At 28.7% G+C, this 20,093-nt stretch overlaps 2 protein-coding genes across 2 annotated transcripts in view; both read right to left on the reverse strand.

Annotated features, from left to right (window-relative positions):
- LOC122509985 overlaps positions 1 to 19,807 on the reverse strand; it is a 38,765-nt gene extending 18,958 nt beyond the window's left edge. The window contains exons 1-5 of the mRNA XM_043624349.1: positions 19,678 to 19,807; positions 19,494 to 19,567; positions 19,250 to 19,393; positions 18,729 to 19,092; positions 17,163 to 17,432 (exon numbers count right to left, since the gene is read on the reverse strand). Coding sequence (XP_043480284.1) covers positions 17,163 to 17,432; positions 18,729 to 19,092; positions 19,250 to 19,347 — 732 coding nt within the window. The 5' untranslated portion in view covers positions 19,348 to 19,393; positions 19,494 to 19,567; positions 19,678 to 19,807. The remainder of the gene's footprint in view (positions 1 to 17,162; positions 17,433 to 18,728; positions 19,093 to 19,249; positions 19,394 to 19,493; positions 19,568 to 19,677) is intronic.
- LOC122510034 (odorant receptor coreceptor-like) lies at positions 10,795 to 15,326 on the reverse strand. Its single transcript, XM_043624423.1, has 4 exons — positions 15,233 to 15,326; positions 14,791 to 14,895; positions 11,897 to 12,055; positions 10,795 to 11,150 (listed from the first exon to the last, which is right to left on the reverse strand). Exons 1-4 carry the CDS (start codon positions 15,239 to 15,241, stop codon positions 11,073 to 11,075), a joined length of 351 nt encoding a protein of 116 aa, XP_043480358.1. The 5' UTR covers positions 15,242 to 15,326; the 3' UTR covers positions 10,795 to 11,072.
- Positions 19,808 to 20,093: the final 286 nt, after the last annotated feature.

A 20,093-nucleotide genomic window follows, 5' to 3' on the forward strand; every position in this document is an offset into this window, starting at 1 on the left:
AGTAAAATATTTAACAATATAGGTTAAAATCCCCGTACAGGATCCTTAAAGGATCCTCTCGGGATCCTGTGCAGGTCCTGTGCAGGATCCCGAGCGGATCCCGTACCCGTCCTGTACAGGATCCCGACCGGATCCCGTGCAGGAAATTGGAACAGGGTTCCTGTGCAGGTTCCGATGCAGGAACCTTAGCTATCAAAGGTTCCTGTAAAGGTTCCTGTACAGAAACACTTGCAGGATCATGTACAGGAAACTTTGTGAAGGTTCCTGCACAGGAACCTTTACAGTTTTGTAAACTGCAGGTACTTAAGTATAAAGGATCCTGTAAGGAACCCGTAAAGGATCCTACACAGTTTCCTCAATTAATTTATTTATATTTTTAACTCCTGCGCAGTAGTTTTCTATGAGTTTCTCGAATGCGCAATACATTTTTCTGTCCAACATTGTTATACGAGCCTAACATATTGAAATATGAAGTCTATGTATGTCAAATGTTGCTTAACCCTTTAAGGACCAAATGTACAAAAATTGTATCCGAACTTTGGGAGCAATTTTTGGTATGAAAACGGATTGCTAAAAATTTTGCAATAGACATTTCTTAAAGCTCAGGAACCGCTCTTTCGAATGCTGCAATAACAAATATTGAAAATTTATAAATAAACAAATTACATACAATTATTTAAAAAAAACACAATTTTGTAAAGATTTTTTTTTGAAAATAAAATTTTTTTTATTATTTATGGCGAAGGAATACGTCTCAAAGGTAAAAATATCGCGTCAAAAATGTCTAACCAAAAAAGTTGTAAAATAAAAATTTGAAAAAAACAAAATGGCGGATCAAAAATGGCGTTCAAAGTTGACTTTTTAGTAAATAATATACAGCAAGTGCACATTTTTTTAAAAACCTCACAGATTCGCTTGAAACTGGTTACTCGGGGGTTTTTGGGGTCGCTGATTACAAATATGATAATAGTTTTTCAAGAATCAAAATGGCGAATCTAATATGGCGGACACTTTTTTCAAAATTTCATCGGATTCACTTGAAACTGATTACTCGGGTGTTTTTAAGGTCGCTGATTACGAATATGATAATAGTTTTCAAAAATTCAAAATAGCGAATCCAATATGGGGGACACTTTTCAAAACTTCACCGGATTCGCTTAAGAGGTTATGCCACTCTAGGATTTAAAAAAATCGTTTTTTTTTGCATTAAATAGTCCCTTAGGGTATCAGAAATAACATATCGTAGTATTACGGCTAGGGAAAATCTCTAAGTAATTTATTTTCGTAGTTTCGTATTTTCGTAGCGGCGAGGTCCTTTTGTTAACGCGCTACGGGAGGTGATCTTTGAAGGATCTAGAGCAGGTATAAGGCTACTTTTCTGTCTAAACTATAGTCTATTCTACACAATTTGGCTTCACAAACAGTATGCAAGCGTCTGTTTCAGTCAGTTAGGCATAGCCAAGCATGTGAAGAGCATATTAACTTTAAACTTTAAACGCGATTATCTGAAAACTACATTTTTCGAGTTGGGCGCACTAACAACTCGTACAATTTTCAACCGATAAAGTTCAAACTTCACAAACATCTTTGAAAATATATTTTTTAAGGCATCACGTAGGATTTTTTTTTATTTTGTATTGTTCATTTGTTATTAACAATTTACTGACGATTTTTTGGTAGAATTTAGAAAGGTTAACTTTAGAAGTGCGCCTGACCATAAATCAATATATCGAAAAAATCCTACGTGTTGCTTTAGCTATTGTAATGTACAATAAATAAAAAATTATATACTCAAGATATTTCAAAATTTACGGGAACAGTTGGTGCGGCCACGGACCTATTTTTCGGTTTCTAGAGTGGCATAACCCCTTAAAACTGGTTACTCAGGGGTTTTTGGGGTCGCTGATTACGAATATGATAATAGTTTTTAAAAATTCAAAATGGCGAATCCAATATGACGGATACTTTTTTTAAAACTTCATCGGATTCACTTGAAACTAATTACTCGGGTGTTCTTGGGATCTCTAATTACGAATATGATAGTAGTTTTCAAAAATTTTAAATGGCGATTCAATATGGCGGATACTTTTTCTAAAACTTCATCGGATTCACTTAAAAATAATTACTCGGGGGTTCTTGGGATTTCTAATTACGAATATGATAGTAGTTTTCAAAAAATAAAAATTTCGGAGCATATACATTAATTTTTGTAATATTTTACAGTAGTAATTTTAGAATTGCGTTAACTTTATTTTGTTGTAAAATATTTCAATTTTTATTAATTAATTAATTAATAATTCGAAAAAAAGCGTTTTTTTCGTTTTAGATATTGAAAGTACACATCTTAAGCTTTCTTTTGGTACAAGAAAAAGAAAAAAAGGGTCCTTTTTGAAAGAAAAATAAAAAAAATATTATACTAAAAAAAATATAGGTGTATATTACGTGGTAGTTAATTAGTCATACATATTACTAAATACTGTGAAAATATTAGCCCGATCCAACAACTTGCAATTTTGACTTTGGTACACTCGAGAAAATTTGCCCCTTAAACATAATTAATCTTTATTTATGAGGCTTCAAAGACAGACAAAACTAGATAATAACAAAGAACAGTTCCTATTAGTATTATTATTATAACAAAGAAATAGTTATGATTAGTATTATTATTATTAAGTTTAATATTATTAACCAGTTTTAAGCGATAATCCGGTGAAGTTTTAAAAAATGTCCGCCATATTGGATTCGCCATTTTGAATTTTTAAAAACTATTATCATATTCGTAATCAGCGACCCCAAAAACCCCCGAGTAACCAGTTTTAAGTGAATCCGGTAAAGTTTTGAAAAGTGTCCGCCATATTGGATTCGCCATTTTGAATTTTTGAAAACTACTATCATATTCGTAATTAGAGACCCCAAGAACCCCCGAATAACCAGTTTCAAGCGAATCCGATGAAATTTTGAAAAAAATGTCCGCCATATTGGATTCGCCATTTTGAATTTTTAAAAACTATTATCATATTCGTAATCAGCGACCCCAAAAACCCCCGAATAACCGGTTTCAAGCGAATCCGATGAAATTTTGAAAAAAATGTCCGCCATATTGGATTTGCCATTTTGAATTTTTAAAAATTATTATCATATTCGTAATCAGCGACCCCAAAAACCCCCGAGTAACCAGTTTTAAGCGAATCCGGTGAAGTTTTGAAGTGTCCCCCATATTGGATTCGCTATTTTGAATTTTTGAAAACTATTATCATATTCGTAATCAGCGACCTTAAAAACACCCGAGTAACCAGTTTCAAGCGAATCCGATGAAATTTTGAAAAAAATGTCCGCAATATTGGATTCGCCATTTTGAATTTTTAAAAACTATTATCATATTCGTAATCAGCGACCCCAAAAACCCCTGAATAACCGGTTTCAAGCGAATCCGATGAAATTTTGAAAAAAATGTCCGCCATATTGGATTTGCCATTTTGAATTTTTAAAAACTATTATCATATTCGTAAACAGCGACCCCAAAAACCCCCGAGTAACCAGTTTTAAGCGAATCCGGTGAAGTTTTGAAAAGTGTCCCCCATATTGGATTCGCTATTTTGAATTTTTGAAAACTATTATCATATTCGTAATCAGCGACCTTAAAAACACCCGAGTAACCAGTTTCAAGCGAATCCGATGAAATTTTGAAAAAAATGTCCGCCATATTGGATTCGCCATTTTGAATTTTTAAAAACTATTATCATATTTGTAATCAGCGACCCCAAAAACCCCCGAGTAACCAGTTTCAAGCGAATCTGTGAGGTTTTTAAAAAAATGTGCACTTGCTGTATATTATTTATTAAAAAGTCAACTTTGAACGCCATTTTGTTTTTTTCAAATTTTTAATTTACAACATTTTAGGTTAGACATTTTTGACGCGATATTTTTACCTTTGAGACGTATTCCTTCGCCATAAATAATAAAAAAAATTTTATTTTCAAAAAAAAATCTTTACAAAATTGTGTTTTTTTTAAATAACTGTATGTAATTTGTTTATTTATAAATTTTCAATATTTGTTATTGCAGCATTCGAAAGAGCGGTTCCTGAGCTTTAAGAAATGTCTATTGCAAAATTTTTAGCAATCCGTTTTCATACTAAAAATTGCTCCCAAATTTCGGATAACATTTTTGTACATTTGGTCCTTAAAGGGTTAACATATAAAAATTAAAAAAATTAAAAAGTTTTCTGTACATGATCCTGCAAGTGTTCCTGTACAGGAACCTTTACTGGAACCTTTGATAGCTAAGGTTCCTGCATCGGAACCTGCACAGGAACCCTGTTCCAATTTCCTGCACGGGATCCGCTCGGGATCCTGCACAGGACCTGCACAGGATCCCGAGAGGATCCTTTAAGGATCCTGTACGGGGATTTTAACCTGGGTAAACAATGACATGTTTTTAAGAATGGAACGCATTTGAACCAAACACCGGGGCGATCTGTACTCGCAATCAGTGCGTACTTTAAAGGTTAAATATTATTACTACAGAAGCTTAGTGCTGTAATAATAATTTTATTAGGGGAAATCGGGTTACATGGCGCATTTTTCACTCTTTGTTGTTTAATTCAAACATTTTTGCTTATTTTAATCCTTATTGCACAAAAAACTTGCTGTAACATCTAAGCTTCAATTTAAGAAAAAAAATTTAATTATATTAATTTAATTGCATAGATATACGATTTAAAGTTTAAACATTATATGATATAGTAAAATAAGTTTTCTATTGGTATTTTACAATAAAATTATTTTAAAAACGCATTCTTCATTTACATTTTTTAAATAGGGTTATTTTTTGGTATTTAATAATATACAAATTACGAAATATTAAACTTTATTAAAACCCGACCAAACCGCGCCTAGTAGGGGAACATAGTTGAGGTCGGCCCACTTTTTGACTTTTGTTTATAACTTTTTTTTAAAAATGAATTTGGACAATTGAACACAAAGTGGCCGACCTTGACAGAAAGTAACTTTACCGAATTGTTGTAAACACAAAGAAATACGTTTCGGGATTCGATTTTTCACTTTGTTTTTCTTTCAACCATAAGTCCCAGAAAATTTCTGCATGCTTGCCTTGACGATTCCATTTTTTTAAAATCTTTTATTAATGGTTTTTTACATGATGCACAAAACTTTTTTTAAGCTTTTTTTGTACCGACGTCACAGAAAACACAATTTTTGATTCTCCGAAAATGTAATTGAACAAAAAGTTAGGTTCCACTAAGACAAGCTTCGACAGGCATGCGCGTAGGTGGCGCTAGTGAATTGTCCAAAAAATCGCGTATGGCCTACCTAGACAGTGGTCCAACCTTGACTATACTCCCCTACCCCTGAAGGGATATTTTATATAATTATTAATTTTTTATTAACAATATTAATATTAATCAAAAATTCCTTATTGTCACTTTTGAAAATGAATTATTAGAGTTCAAAATTTTATATCTGAGCTTTTTTAAAATCATTTCCTGGAAAGATATAACAAAAAAATGAAGAGATTAAAAATTTACTTTGGATTACCAAAATCAATTATTTTAATCTATATACTTATTCCACAAAAGTTGATGAATAAAAATAAAACTTTGTACGAACTTATAGTTCATCAAGTACTTCAACTTGAGTGGAGAGAAAAATTCATTCAACTTAAAACTTTCGAATAAAGTCGAGTGCGCCAAGTAACCCCTGGACCAAAAATTTATTGTTTACTTTTAGTTGTAGTCACAAAATAATGAAGAATAAGTGACACTTTTTTACAAATTCTGTGAAAAACATCAATTACTATCGGCTCAAAAAGAACAGGCCCCTGACTTTGAAAGCTCACAACGCAGGTAAAAAAAATCATAGAGAGTTAAGACAAAGTGTAATACGTAGCTTAATTATCTAGTCGTTCTTATACAAAATTTCATAACCCAAAAAAATTTTTTGTTTAAGTTATAGATTTTTATTGAAAAAAATACGTGGTTTTTTTCATGATTTTGGGAATAGCCTACTTTGAAAGCACGTAGCTGATTTCAAGAATATCCAATCAACATACTGATTTTTTTCTATAATATTTGTATCTTTCTTAAATATATAGTGGAGAATTTTCTTAATTTCTTTAATAACTTTCGGAGATTATTTAAATCAAAAATAAAAAGTTATATCTCTTGCGATCAGAAGCACAGATTTGAAATAAAATGCAAATTATGCATAAGTTTTTTCTTAGATAAAAACAATTTGAAAAAACTTGTAAAAAAATTTTGTTTAATAATTATTTATGAAAATGTTTTTTGTTTTTTGCTTTATTACCCCATTGAAGCAAGGTGCAGTCGGACATGAAACCCTTTTGTCAACAGTAGAGAATTCTATAACAGTAGTAAACTACCGCACTTTTTTTTATATGATGCTTCTATTCTTATTAGTTATTTACAACTTTAAAGACTTTTTTTTGGGGTTCTAGCAGTGGTATAGGAAGGAGGGCCTTTAAACACAAAATATTTTTCTTTTACTTGTAACACTTTTAAATCAGGTAATTTAAAAGTAAAGTAATAATTATATAATTGATAAGTGACTTATTTAAATATTACCTGCTTTATATTTAATTTTTAATTTAATAGTTAATTTTTAATACAATTAATTATTCAATTTTTAATTAAATTAAATATTCCATTTTTAATTCGATTATTTTAATCTTATTCAACTTAATTATTTGAATCTGATTAACATAAATCTTTATTTTAATTTATTTGAAACAAATAATATTATGTAATTTCTTTTTACAATTATTTCTTTTTTCTTTGCATAAATTGAGGGTTTACATGCAATAAGAGGATACTTGCTATCTACTTTACACTGAGCGTATTCCCTTATTGCACTTAAATTCTCAATTCTTCTCAGTTACAAACATACAGACTCATTTATACCTGAGCGCTGATAGAAAAAATGGGTTTCCCAAGATTTTAGACCTCGGCGCCTTTGCAAAATAGATTTACGATAGCCTGCACCTTGCTTTAATGGTGTAATAAAGCAAAAAATGAAAAACATTTTTATAAATAAATGTTAAACAAAATTTTTTTACAAGTTTTTTCAAATTGTTTCTGTCTAAGGAGAAACTTTTACATAATTTGCTTTTTATTTCAAAGCTGTGCTTCTGCTCGCAAGAGAGATAACTTTTTATTTTTGATTTAAATAATCTCCGAATGTTAATTAAAAAATTAAAAAAATTCTTCACTATATATTTAAGAAAGATACGAATATTACTGAAAAAAATCAGTATGTCGATTGGATATTTTTTAAATGAGCTACATGCTTTCAAAGTAGCCTATTCTCAAAAACATGCAAAAAACCATGTATTTTTTTCAATTAAAAATCCATAACTTAAACAAAAAATTTTTTTGACTTATGGAATTTTGTATACAAACAACTAGATAAGTAAGCTACGTATTTGACTTTGTCTTAACTCTCTACGATTTTTTTTACCTGCGTTGTGAGCTTTCAAAGTCAGGGGCCAGTTCTTTTTGGGCCGATAGTAGGTAATTTGATGATGTTAATTCTCCACTTGATAAAATGAGTTTTCAGTTACGAGACAAGTAGAGTGGTACATAAAATTTGATCGGTATTTACAATCAATTAGTTACTCCATGTTAATTACAAACAGTGATAATGCCAATTAATTATTTATACAAGTTGCGGGAACAACATTTTTTCTACAGTTGAGAACAGAATATTACATGTTATTTAGTCAAATTTTACCATAATTTTGGAAAAAATATTATCCTATAAAGAAGATGATGTAAGTATAAAAATGTTTCTAATATCGAACAATCAAAAAAAAATTATAATTGAAGGACCCTAAAGTTTTGAACGTTCATTTGAACGAAATTTTTTTTTTTTATTTATGAACTTTTCTGCAATAATCTTGTTCAGAATAGTAAATACAACAAATATCTAACAAAAAATTATCAAAATTTTAATATTGGGGGTGAAAAACAACCCCTTTCCAAATAACATATATGCATAATAATAAAATATTAAATATCACTATTAGGAGTGAAAATTTTTGACTCAAAATATTTTTAAAAATTCTCAATAAATATACCAAACAATTTCCACAAGGTTAGAATCGGCGCGACCCAAAAAAAATCCACCCCTAATTAAAAATCGATTAAAAAAAGACATAAGTGCCCCATACTAATAGAAGGCGTAAAATTTTTTACTCAAAATATTTTTAAAAATTCTCAATAAATATCCCAAACAATTTCCACAAGGTTAGAACCGGCGAGACCCCCTAAAAAATCCACCCCTAATTGAAAATCGATTAAAAAAAGACATAAGTGCCCCAAACTAATAGAAGGCGTGAAAATTTTTGATACAAAATATTTTTAAAAATTTTCAATAAATATACCAAACAATTTCCACAAGGTTAGAACCGGCATACCAATATGCATTTCACCAATAAATGTGTGAAAATCGCGGAAAAGTCAAAATTATGTATTGAATTGAAACCTACAACAGTTCCGGGACTACCAAAGCTCAATTTTTGGTTTCAATTTTTTTTTCAATTCGTATATAGATTTTCCGAGTTTTTCGTCAATATTAAAACTCGCAACAGTTATTCCTAATCCAAAAAATAATTTAGAAATGAATTTGAATTACTTCTGCCAGTTCTGAAACAACGTAAATAGATTATTTTTATTATTTTGACTTTTCCTGAGTTTTCCGAGATTTTAACACATTCTTCGGACATCAGGAAAAAGTCTAGATATCATTGTAAATATAAAATTGTTTTGGAATTAATCTAAGTTAACTTTACACTACCCTAAACCGATTCTGACCACTTAAAAAGAATTTGTTACATTTTTCAAGGAATTTTCATAAATTTTCCGACTTTTCCGACAGTAACCAAGCATGTGGCAGTTAATTGTAGACCAGAAAATATTTTATGATATGTTTTTATCCCTTTTGCTCTTATTCCAACTTAATTCTTATTTTTCGGACTTTCCATGGTTTTTCCTGATTTTCACCACTTTCCCGAGGGTATAGGGGGAAATGAAGGTTACTACTCGATTCCTGGGCTCAAAATGTATAAGAGTTCACTTGAAATTTACTTCTCGCTTCGGGGTCAAAAATCGACCCTTTTTTAACATCCTTTTTTTTTTAATGATTAAATAAACAATTTAGCACTATTCTTTGAAGGCTTATGAAGAGAAACAGAGTTTGCTGAATGTAAAATATTTATTTTCAAGGATTCTATACCAATTTTACGAAAAAGTGTTTTTTCCCATGCATTTTACATGGGAAACTTTGAGCGCTTTGAGCAACCTCTAAATATTTTTTTTGTCCTACCTGCACGGAAAGTATGTCATTTCGGGCACTTAGAGCGGGCGCAAAGTATCTCATTCCCACCCAGGGGCAGGGGAAGCGGGCGCAAAATATTTTGCGCCCGCTTCCCCTTCCTCCGAACTGGCGGAGAGGATTTTGCGCCCGCATGTTAATTATTCGATTTTCTTCACTAAAATGCGATATTTTCGACTTTCTTTTTATGTTAACTATAAAAATGAAAACATTTTTAACTTGTTTTATTTTGTCTATAAAAATGTGCAATTTTTTTCGATTTTCTCTAAAAAAAATTATGACAAATTTGGTTTTGTTCCCATTTCGGTTGGAAAAATTGTCAATTTTAAATACATTGTTTTCTTATTTCTATATTAAAACGTCTATCATTATAGACTTCAAAGAGTTAACATTTATATAGGGTTTAATTTTTAATTAATATAAGCGTTTAATAGTTCGTGCCCTCAATGACATACTTTCCATGCAGTTAGGACAAAAAAATATGTTAGCATCATGGGCGCAAAATAGGTGATTACGACTCTGGCGAAATCACCTATATTGCGCCCTTGATACGAAAATAACTATTATTTTCAAACAATAGGGGTATTTTTTTCTCCATATAGAACAATCCTAGGGGGTGAGAGCATTAAAATTCCGATTTTACTTTTTTTAGACCACCCTATGCAGCACTCACTGTATTCACATGGCGTTCATAACAAAAATAGTTTCTAATATATTTATGTAAGACTTAAAATTCTTTATCACATCGGAATATTGAAGTTGACACCCAAAGCGAAATAAATCAAAAGTTTACTAATTTTTAAAACTTCCTATTTCAAAAAAAAAACTTCATTATATTTACACAAAATTTTTTGTTTTGTACGTGAAAAACAGTTTTTTTAGTTTTTCTGTGTAAATAATAAACCTATGTGCAGAAATTTTCCGTGTTAATTTATTTATAAGATTGTTTATCAATTGTTTTTAGCCTACCATAAATAAAAACGGCGAGTACAAACGTAAAGGGAAAAACGGACTTCTTGAATGATATGGGTTTAGATTCTAACACTCGCATATTGTACATTTATTGTTTTTGGAAAAATTCCATCTTTAGAATTTTATTCAATTTTAATTCATCACTGGAGGTCACTCTTTATTTGGAACAAAAATATAATTTTTGGGAAAAAACGAAAAACTCCATGTTGAGAAGTAAAAAAAAATCATTTTCTATATTTATTGTTTTTAATAACTAATTTATAAAACACACTCATTTGTAGATTTCACAAAAATTTATAAATTACGATTGAAAAGAGAAACATACTTTTCACCAAGAAAACAATTCTGTTTTGTTTGTTATAAACATAGTTTTTATTAAGAAACTAATATTTAGAAAAAAACTAAATTTGACTAACAAATAATTTTCTTTTGTAAAATTGTCCATAAAATGTTGATTTCACCCAAATAAAAGAAAAGCTTTCATTGAAGAGATGTTTCTTAATATTTCTCAATATTACACAATTTTGCAGTTTTTAAAAAATTGACGAAATTTGAGTAATTTAAAATAAATGGAAGAAAAGAAAGATTAGTTTAAAACTTATCTCTATACTTCACTTTTATTTTACAAATTTTCTCTGCTCAAAAGAAATTAATTAAAAGCTTGCAATTATTTTTTTATATTGCGTATGACAAAATGTAATTATCGCCTTTGCGATGTAATTTTTAAACATTCTACTTTTGCTCCATTAATTCCTTTTTCATGTTCATTTGCTTCAGTAGAACGTAAAATGTGTAGGCCAATTTTATAATCTGATAAATGAAAAAATTTGCATTAGTCGCAAGCAGTTAATTTTGCGTTTCTCTTTAGTGTAAAAAGTAAAAAAAATAATAATAAAATTGTATAGGGTCATTTGGGTAAATGTAAACAGAATATCTATTTTTCACCCCAAATGACCCTATTTTACTATAAAAATTAAATTAAACTAAAATTATATGTTTTACTACTACTTAAATAGTCATTTTATAATTAAAAAGACATTAATAATTATATGTTATTAATTTTTTTCTATTACTATTAACAATTGTGACTGTAATCGAATAGATAAACCCACAACCCGGAATATTCATTTCTAATGCAATTTTTTACTCTGAATCCGATAATGACCTCGAAATTGTTTCATCACGTCAAGATTTTGAAATATTCTAACCTAAATTTGTGAAAACTGATATAACTCAGCCAAAATAAATTAAATCAAAATAAGAAAAATAGATTCGAAAGATGAAATATAGCACTGTATTGTGACATTTAAACCAAAACTTAAAGTAGTATTTTGTTGACTTCATGGACATTTAAATATTGACAAAAGCGGCCTTTTTACACATTTGGGTTAAAATATTTCAAAATTCTAACATAATAGAACAATTAGAGGTCATTTTCGGACGCAGCGTAAAAAAATACATTAGAATTGACTATTCCGGTGTGTGGGTCTGACAAAATCCAAAATTTTCTATGTAAATTAACAACAATTAAAGTATAAATAGTGAGAAAGATTTACCTTGAAGTAAGTGTCGACTGATAGTAAAAAAAATTTTCCAACGCGTAATGTCAATGGAACTTGTAACTGTGACATAATAATGCAAAGGGATTTTCTAAATTTTGAATTTGGTACGGATATCCATCCACATTCATAAATTGCATCTTTCAATTCTTCAGTCTACCACAAAATTTTGTTTAATTATGGTGTAATTCAATTATTATTAGTTGTGACGACTAACGAAGAGAAGGAAATTTTATAGGTTATGTTTGTTATATTTTGAGTAAAAATACATAAAGTGGGTTAACTCTCAATCCAAACTAATTAAGTTTAACACTTTATTGCAATAAAAATATTCAATAAAAACCCAGGCGGAAAAGTCGGACGAATACCGGATCGTCCAACCGTCTAGGGCCCGCGCCGGTTGAATTGGAGAGTCAATGCCAGTGCAGGCAGTCTGTACCGATTCGGATGAGAATTTCTGCTGGCGCGGTACAAAGTCGTATCCGACTTTCGGTACAGTCTTTCTACTGTCGGCGGTACAGGCGCGGTACAGGATTTGATCCGACCGCCGGATCAAAATTTATACCAACTAGCAACCGGCGTTGTACTGGCATTCGTCCGTCTAACGACCCGAGCGGTACAGGCATTCTACCGACTGAGAACTATATAATTTATCTTATTATTAATATATTAATTAATTTAATTTACTTACTTATTTATTGATTTATTATAAATAAATTATAAGTAATATTAAATAAATTTGATTGGATTTATTTAATATTACTTATTTGTTTATTTATTGATAATAAATCAATAAATAAGTGAATTAAAAATTATTAATTAATTAATTTATTAATAAGAATATGCTTAGAATATAGTAATTGTTACTAGTTTTCAAATTAGTTTTATTTTTATATTGGATAATTTTTTTTATAAATGCGCTTTTAAAAATCTTACCACAAATATATTTTAAAATCTGACAAGTTTTGCTTTTTTTTATAATAAAAATTAATAATAATAAATTTAATCCATCATACTTTAAACATTTTTTGTATTAATAATTTTTAAAGAGTCGAAAGTACATTCGCACTGTCATTCTATTGCAAAATGCGTCCGGCTCGGTGCAGGTTTCAGCCCGCCAAACACCCGGCGTTGTATTGGCATTCGTCCGTCTAGCAACCAGCACGGGCCAAATTATATTCTTTATTAAAAATTCAAATAAAAGAAATGTTTAATTAACTATGCAAGGTGAATGTTAATTAATATTTAATATTTCTTTCAAATTAATTACATTCATCTTTTTCTCTTTTTTAAAAACAGTTATAAAGTATAAATGAAACGCAGTAAGTTACAAATGTTTATTTTAGTTAATTTTGTATTGATTTCGAATAGTTATAAAGTGAAGTGTTCAACTAATTATTCCTAAATAATAAAATAAAGATAAATATTAAAAACATTGAAGATTAAATAAAAATATAATAAAACTTTAGACTTCGGTGCGTAGATTAGGATAGGCTTGGGCTTCGTATCCTACTGCGAGCGTTTAGAATTTTAATGTGTAAAAAAAATGTAAAATGTGTAAAAAATGCTTCAAATGATCTATAAATAAATGTTAATTAACATGCACCATGCATAGTTAATTAAATATTTTTTTTTATTTTATTTTTCAATAGAGAATATAATTTGGCCCGCGTCGCTTGCTAGGCGGACGAATGCCTGTACAACGCCGGTTGTTCGGCGGCATTAAATCTGTACCGAGCCAGGCGCGCAGCCACTACAACACATTGTCAGGTTCCAGTACAATGTCTGCACCGCTCCGGTCGTCAGGCGGATCCATGCCAGTACAGTCTTACCGACGTCTGTACAGGCGCGGTACCCTGCCAGTGGGAAATTTCCGCCTGGGAAATATTTTTTATTTCTCATAATTAAAAAAGAATCCTTTATTCGAGATAAAGAGATAACAAACATAACCTATAAGTTTTTGTCTCTTAAATCACTTTCTTCGCGATGCATCACAATTATTTTAGCAATTTATTTATTTATTTAAGTACACTGAGAAAACATTATACTAAATTTAAATAGAAAAATAATTTTAAGTGATTTTATTTAATTGAAATTAGTTTGTGAGCTTAATCCCAATATATAGAAAATATCTACTGCTTTGATTCAAAAATATTATTTGTTTGAATAATTATATTTAATTCAAACATATTTTCTGTTTTGATTTAAACAAAAATTATGTTTAAAAATTTTATGTTTGATTCAAACTTAAAAGTTGATTATAAATAATTTAAAATCAACGACAACTTATGTTTGAATTAAATATATTATTTCTTTAAATGAACCAAAATATGTTTGACTGTATATAGCAAAGATATTTTAAGTTTTATGTAAACATATGTTTGAATCAAATAAATCGTTTTCTCAGTGTATTTTAAGTTCCTATATGGCTAATTAGCCCTCTAAGGAACATTTATTAATAAATATTTGTAATTTTAAATAATTAATAAATTAATAATACATAAATAAATTACTACTAAATTATTAGATTTTAATTTAATAATTTAATAGTAATTTATTTATTTATAAGGTTTTAATTTTTAATAAGACATTATTATTAATAAAATGAATTTACATCAGATGCGCTCCAAAGAAAGATGCCTAAGAAGCAAATCATTTAAGGTTATGTTTGTGTTAATTTTATCTTAATTGAATGTTTCTGTTTAATTGCGTAAAAATAAAATCAGTTTTTATTAATTTTTTTAAATGTTATAAAGAATTGAACATCAGTAACTTAAACTGAGAGTTGAATCTCTTTGTTTATTTTCATTCAAAAATTTACAAACATAACCTCCAATTTTTTGCTTCTTAGGTAGATTTTTTTAGAGCGCGTCAATTATTCACAATTTTACCTTTATAGTAATGGTATTTCCTCGCCAAGCGAAGATAAATATTTGGTACAGGATGCACAATTGATATTGTAGAAGCATGTAAAATTGCATTGTAGTCGGAGATATCTTAAGATAAGCACAAAATTAAATAAAAAGGAAAGTAATTTTCCTCTTTTTTTAACTGTAAAATTATATATAGGTATCTTATACATCTTTTAAATTAGCGTCGACACTAAACATCGAAAAAATTTTTTCATAATTTTTTTCCAAGATAATAACACAAAATATACACTAATTTCATTAGTATTATAAATGAAAGTACTGAATACTGAAACTTTTTAAGTTTTAACACACTGTTTGAACCTAAAACTTATGAAAAAATAAGTTTCTTTTTTGATTAAACGGAAAAATTATTTTTCGGCACTCAGCGTCAACGCTAAATCTCAGGAATTGTAAAACTTACAGAAGTCATTTCATACGTTGTCGTACAAAATATAATGCTTGTAACGCAGACCTGAACCACAATTCCAATTTGAAAAAAATTTGTTACGTCGTGAACAAATCTAAATTTTGTTTAAACAAAAAGAATATTTTTTGTACTGTTTATATATTATTTTTTATTTTTTTTATTGAAATTATTTAAAAATATTAAAAATATTAAATTTTTGTTGTTTACCTATAAACTTTTAAATCACCACGAATAATTAAATTTCAAACGATTTCCAATTGAAATTAAAGAACAATTTTTGTTGAAATTTGTTTGAAATTGGTTGAAATTTTGAAATGTATTTTTAATTGAAAATTTTCAATTAATAGAAATTTCGTAAAAATGAATAGTAAACAAGTAGGTACGTAGTTATTAGAATTATTTTTGGTGAACTTTCTTTTTTTCTCTGATTTCTCAAAAAACTTTCTCAAAAATTATTGATTTTTCAAACAATTTTAGTTAGAAATTATAGAAAATAAGTAAGTTGAAATCTTGAAAATAATTTTGGAGAAAAATAATTGATTTAGAAAAAAATCATAGTTGAAAATTCTAGAAAATAATTACATTCAAATCTTGAAAATAATTTTGGAGAAAAATGATTAAAAATAATTGATTTAGAAAAAAATTGTAGTTAAAAATTCTAGAAAATAATTGTATCTAAACAGTATTAATTTAACTGATTTCCAGTGACATATTACTGGATTTCAGTGAGAATTTTACTGAAATGCTTCAGTCGCTAAATTTCACGCAAAAAAAGGTCTGGAAGAGATATCCATAAAAATATTGTTGAGCAGAATATTGTTGTGTTATCCAATTCAATGGAAGAGACAACTTTCAGAATGGAAGCATATTCCATATTCAATGGATGAGGGAGCCATATTATATTGTTGAATCAAATATGGATGTGACATCCATAGGCATGGTTGGGCTTACAATTCATGCTATGGATTTTCACATATGGCTGTCTCATCCATATAAACTTTGGTTGGGAGATCCATAGTTAGTTCAAAATTTCGATACATGTTGCGCGAAATTAATTATCATGGCATCCATTTAAAAATGGTCGTCTCAATTTGTCCGTCGCGTCGGTTTCCTGTCACGTCTATATAATCGCGTTGTGAGTTTATTGTGTATAAATAGTGTTATAATTGTTTATTATTTATTATCGTTATTGTCTATTAGTGTTTATGTAAATTCATTTTCATGAAATATGTGTAGAGTATATAAGGAATATTATATGCTCAAATATTGTAGTTGCGTGTATAGTGTAGTGGATAGCGTTAGTGTTTAGTATGCGTTAAGTCTAGGGTTCGTGTCTCCCCCATCGGTAAATAATTTATTTCGTTAATATGCGGTTATTCAATAAGTGGTGTGTATTAATTAACAAAAATGTGTATAAAATATCTCAAGTGACATGGAATTTAATTAATTGAGTGATTCCAATTTTTTGTTTCCCATTTCCATTACTATGGATCACCCAACCATAGATCTTTTGCTGCTCCAACAATATACAGCCAGCCATAGAATATGGATGCAGCAACCTTAACTATGGATATCCCGTATTTTTCAATATAATATGGCTGTGATATCCGTGTATCTGGATGTGTCAACTATTCCTTTTTCTCCGTGTACAATTATTTCCCCAGTGAAATTTCACTGATTCAAATTTAAAGAGTAAAAAGAGTTATATGTTATTTAAAAAACCTTTTTTTTGTACCCACTTGATAATTGCTTCGTAACGTGAAGTGCAGTAAATAATTCGATCGTTTAATATTTTGTCCAACGAATTTTCATTGCAGTAGAAAACATTTTCAACTGAGTTGATTGACTTTAAATATAAATCGTATGGAATTTTTGTATTTAATTCGTGAAATTTTAATAATTCTTTCTGATGTAAATTTAATTTTGAAGAATTCAGTGGAACATCGTTTGAAAATCCATTAGTCTTTCCTGAACGATTGATAACGATAAAATCTGTCAATTCACGAAAATCAAGTTTTAAAATTTCTATTTGTCCCACCATAAGGACAAAGAAATTTGTTGTCATCATGTCGATCATGGTATCCATTGCAGCTGTCGTTAATAAAAGAAGTGTTTGCGACAAGTACGTGTAACCATAGGCTGGATTTACTGTCGTGTTATATGGATACCATGCAACAAATAGTAACGTTTTTTCCTGGAAACAAAAAAAAATTTTCTTTTTTCGAAATCAAAAAATTTTTTTTAATGCATTTAATAAAATTCAGAATATATTTACATAATGTTTTAATGAATTTACTATGTGGAATATTTTTTTTTCTTTGATAATTTATTGGTTTCTAAAGTTAGCGTCGAAAACTGTTGTTGTCGGGATTTTTTAGTGACACCAATATCATTACCTAAATATTATTTTGTCTATTCACTAAGAGTGTTTTATTTTCACTGTACAGTTTGAATTATAATCTTTTAAATAATTTTGTTAATTACTTTTTTTTTCATGGAAAGAAAATGTTTTTGACGCTTAGCGTCTACTCTAACTTCAGTGCTCTGAACCTCAGACTAAAAATTGGTTTTTATAAAATAAACGCTCACAATTATTTGTTTAATTTAAATAAATCAAGAAATCATCATAACTTAATTAAAATATACTATTTGTTATCATAAAACAATTTTAGTGAAAAACTTTGATAATTTTGATTTCTTTTTGCTCTCTAAATTTGAATTAGTAAAAATATTTACTAATTTATTAGTAAAATTTACTAATTCAAAAATAAAAAGTCAGTCACTAATTCAAATTAGTAGGAATCATTTTTACTAATTCAAATTCACAGAGTCCAAAATATAAAATAGAAAATATTAGCGTCGTTAGCGCCGAAAAGAAACTTTTTTGCAAAATCCAAAAAAATTAAACAATTGTTTTAAAGTTTTCAAGGTTGAAAAGTAAAATGTCGTCAATATATTTTTATCTCACTAGGCGAATAAGTGAAATATTAACCCATTTCGTTCAAGAAGTTAAAGAAGTTTTATTCTTTCGAAATTCAAAATGGCGTCTCAAAAATAGCGGCCAAAATAACTAAAATTTTAAATAGTCAGACAATTTAACAATAATATTTTATCAATTGTTTAAAGGTTTAAACAAATTTTTAATTTTTAAATAATCATAACTTTTTATCCTTAAGTCAAAAGTTAAATTTTCTTACAGATTCTAAAAGAGGACTAAAAGATACCTAAGAAACATTCTATGCAAATTTTCTTTAGCCCACCATTTTTAAAAATGTCGAGTTCAATTGTAATGGGTAAAAAACGAACTTCTCGGATGATTGGGTTCATGACATTTTCATTCTAAATAATAATTTTCGACTATAAATTCACGGATATAGTAAAAAAATTAAAGCGAATTATTTTAAAACTTACACCGATTATGTCTTTTATTTAATTTTCGAATTTAGAAGATAAGAAATTATAATTTCTGAAAATTATAATTTCTGAATACCTCTCTATTTTCAATTAGTGGAAAAATAATCCAAGTAATACACGTTGTCATTGCTATTGAGAGTAATGCCACCGAAGTTGTTCTCGCTGTAACAGCCGATTCTTCCAATACATCAAAATGTTCCTTTCGTTTTGGAGTAAATATTGGATCATGTAATCTTTGAAAAAATTCCTCAACTTTCTTTCGACGTGTTATAAAAATAATTGATTTCGATGCATAAGCAATGCAACTCAATGTAAAAAAAGAACTATCAACAAGTTCCTGTACATTATTTCGCATAATGTACATACTTATAAATTGTGCCGGCAATAAAATAGCAATATAAAAAAAATGTATCGAATATCCATAAAGTATGTGAAAAAATCTGTAAAAGGAAAAAAATAATACATTTTTCTGTATAAATATTTTTAAAAATTTCTTTCAGTATATGATTATCGAGTGTGTTGTGTTTTTGGTGCATAAAAATACTTTCTCATTATGATCAGAATGTAAAAAAATAATAATAATAATAAATTTTTAACCTTAAAACCGGATGTTTTACGGATGATGGCCAAACACCGAATATTTTAAATGTTCGTAGATTCATACCGAATGCATTTTCAGGTCTATAGACTTCCATCGTTTCTTGGAAGGAAATTTTCCATAAATGGGTGGTATTTGTTACTCTGAGGGTTGCATTAAACTTGCTTTAGTATAAAGATAATTGGAGGAAATTTGAAATGATTGGCATGTTGCGCTATTATGGTAGAAATTCAATTCACATACCTTGTTTGTGGTAAATGCGAAATAATCGAAAATTCAAGAAACGCCCCTTATTATTGTCAACTTGTTTCCTGAAACTAAGTCTATAATTTAACAAACGTCCACTCGTGAATCTATTATAAAAATCGTTTTGCAATATTTTATTATTAAAATTGCGTATTCCACAAAATGTTAGTTGTATCTTTACCTGTCACAGTAAATGTCAAATTCTGCTTTAAATTTTTTGAAAATCAAAATTTATTCTCTTTTATATTTGATATATTTATAAGTTCAGTAGTCTTCTATTTATCCTCAATTAATTTTCAATTACAGTTTTGTTCTCTCTAAATCAAAATTAGCTAAAAATAACAAAATGTGATGCATCATAAAAAAGGGACCTAAGAAGCAAAATATTTGAGGTTATGTTTATAATGTTTTAAGTGGAAATACATAAGATGGGCTAACGCTTAATTAAAAATAAGTGTTCAAACTCTTATTACAGTTAAAATATTCAATATCCCTTTCTTTGCAATGCGTCACAATGATTAGTTAAATGACATTTTGCTTTAGCAATTATTATTAGAAAATAATTAATTATTAATAAACTAGCAACAATTCGCGCGC

This window comes from Leptopilina heterotoma, unplaced genomic scaffold, assembly GCF_015476425.1.
Source record: "Leptopilina heterotoma isolate Lh14 unplaced genomic scaffold, ASM1547642v1 Lhet_65, whole genome shotgun sequence".
Taxonomy (NCBI): Eukaryota; Metazoa; Arthropoda; class Insecta; order Hymenoptera; family Figitidae; genus Leptopilina; species Leptopilina heterotoma.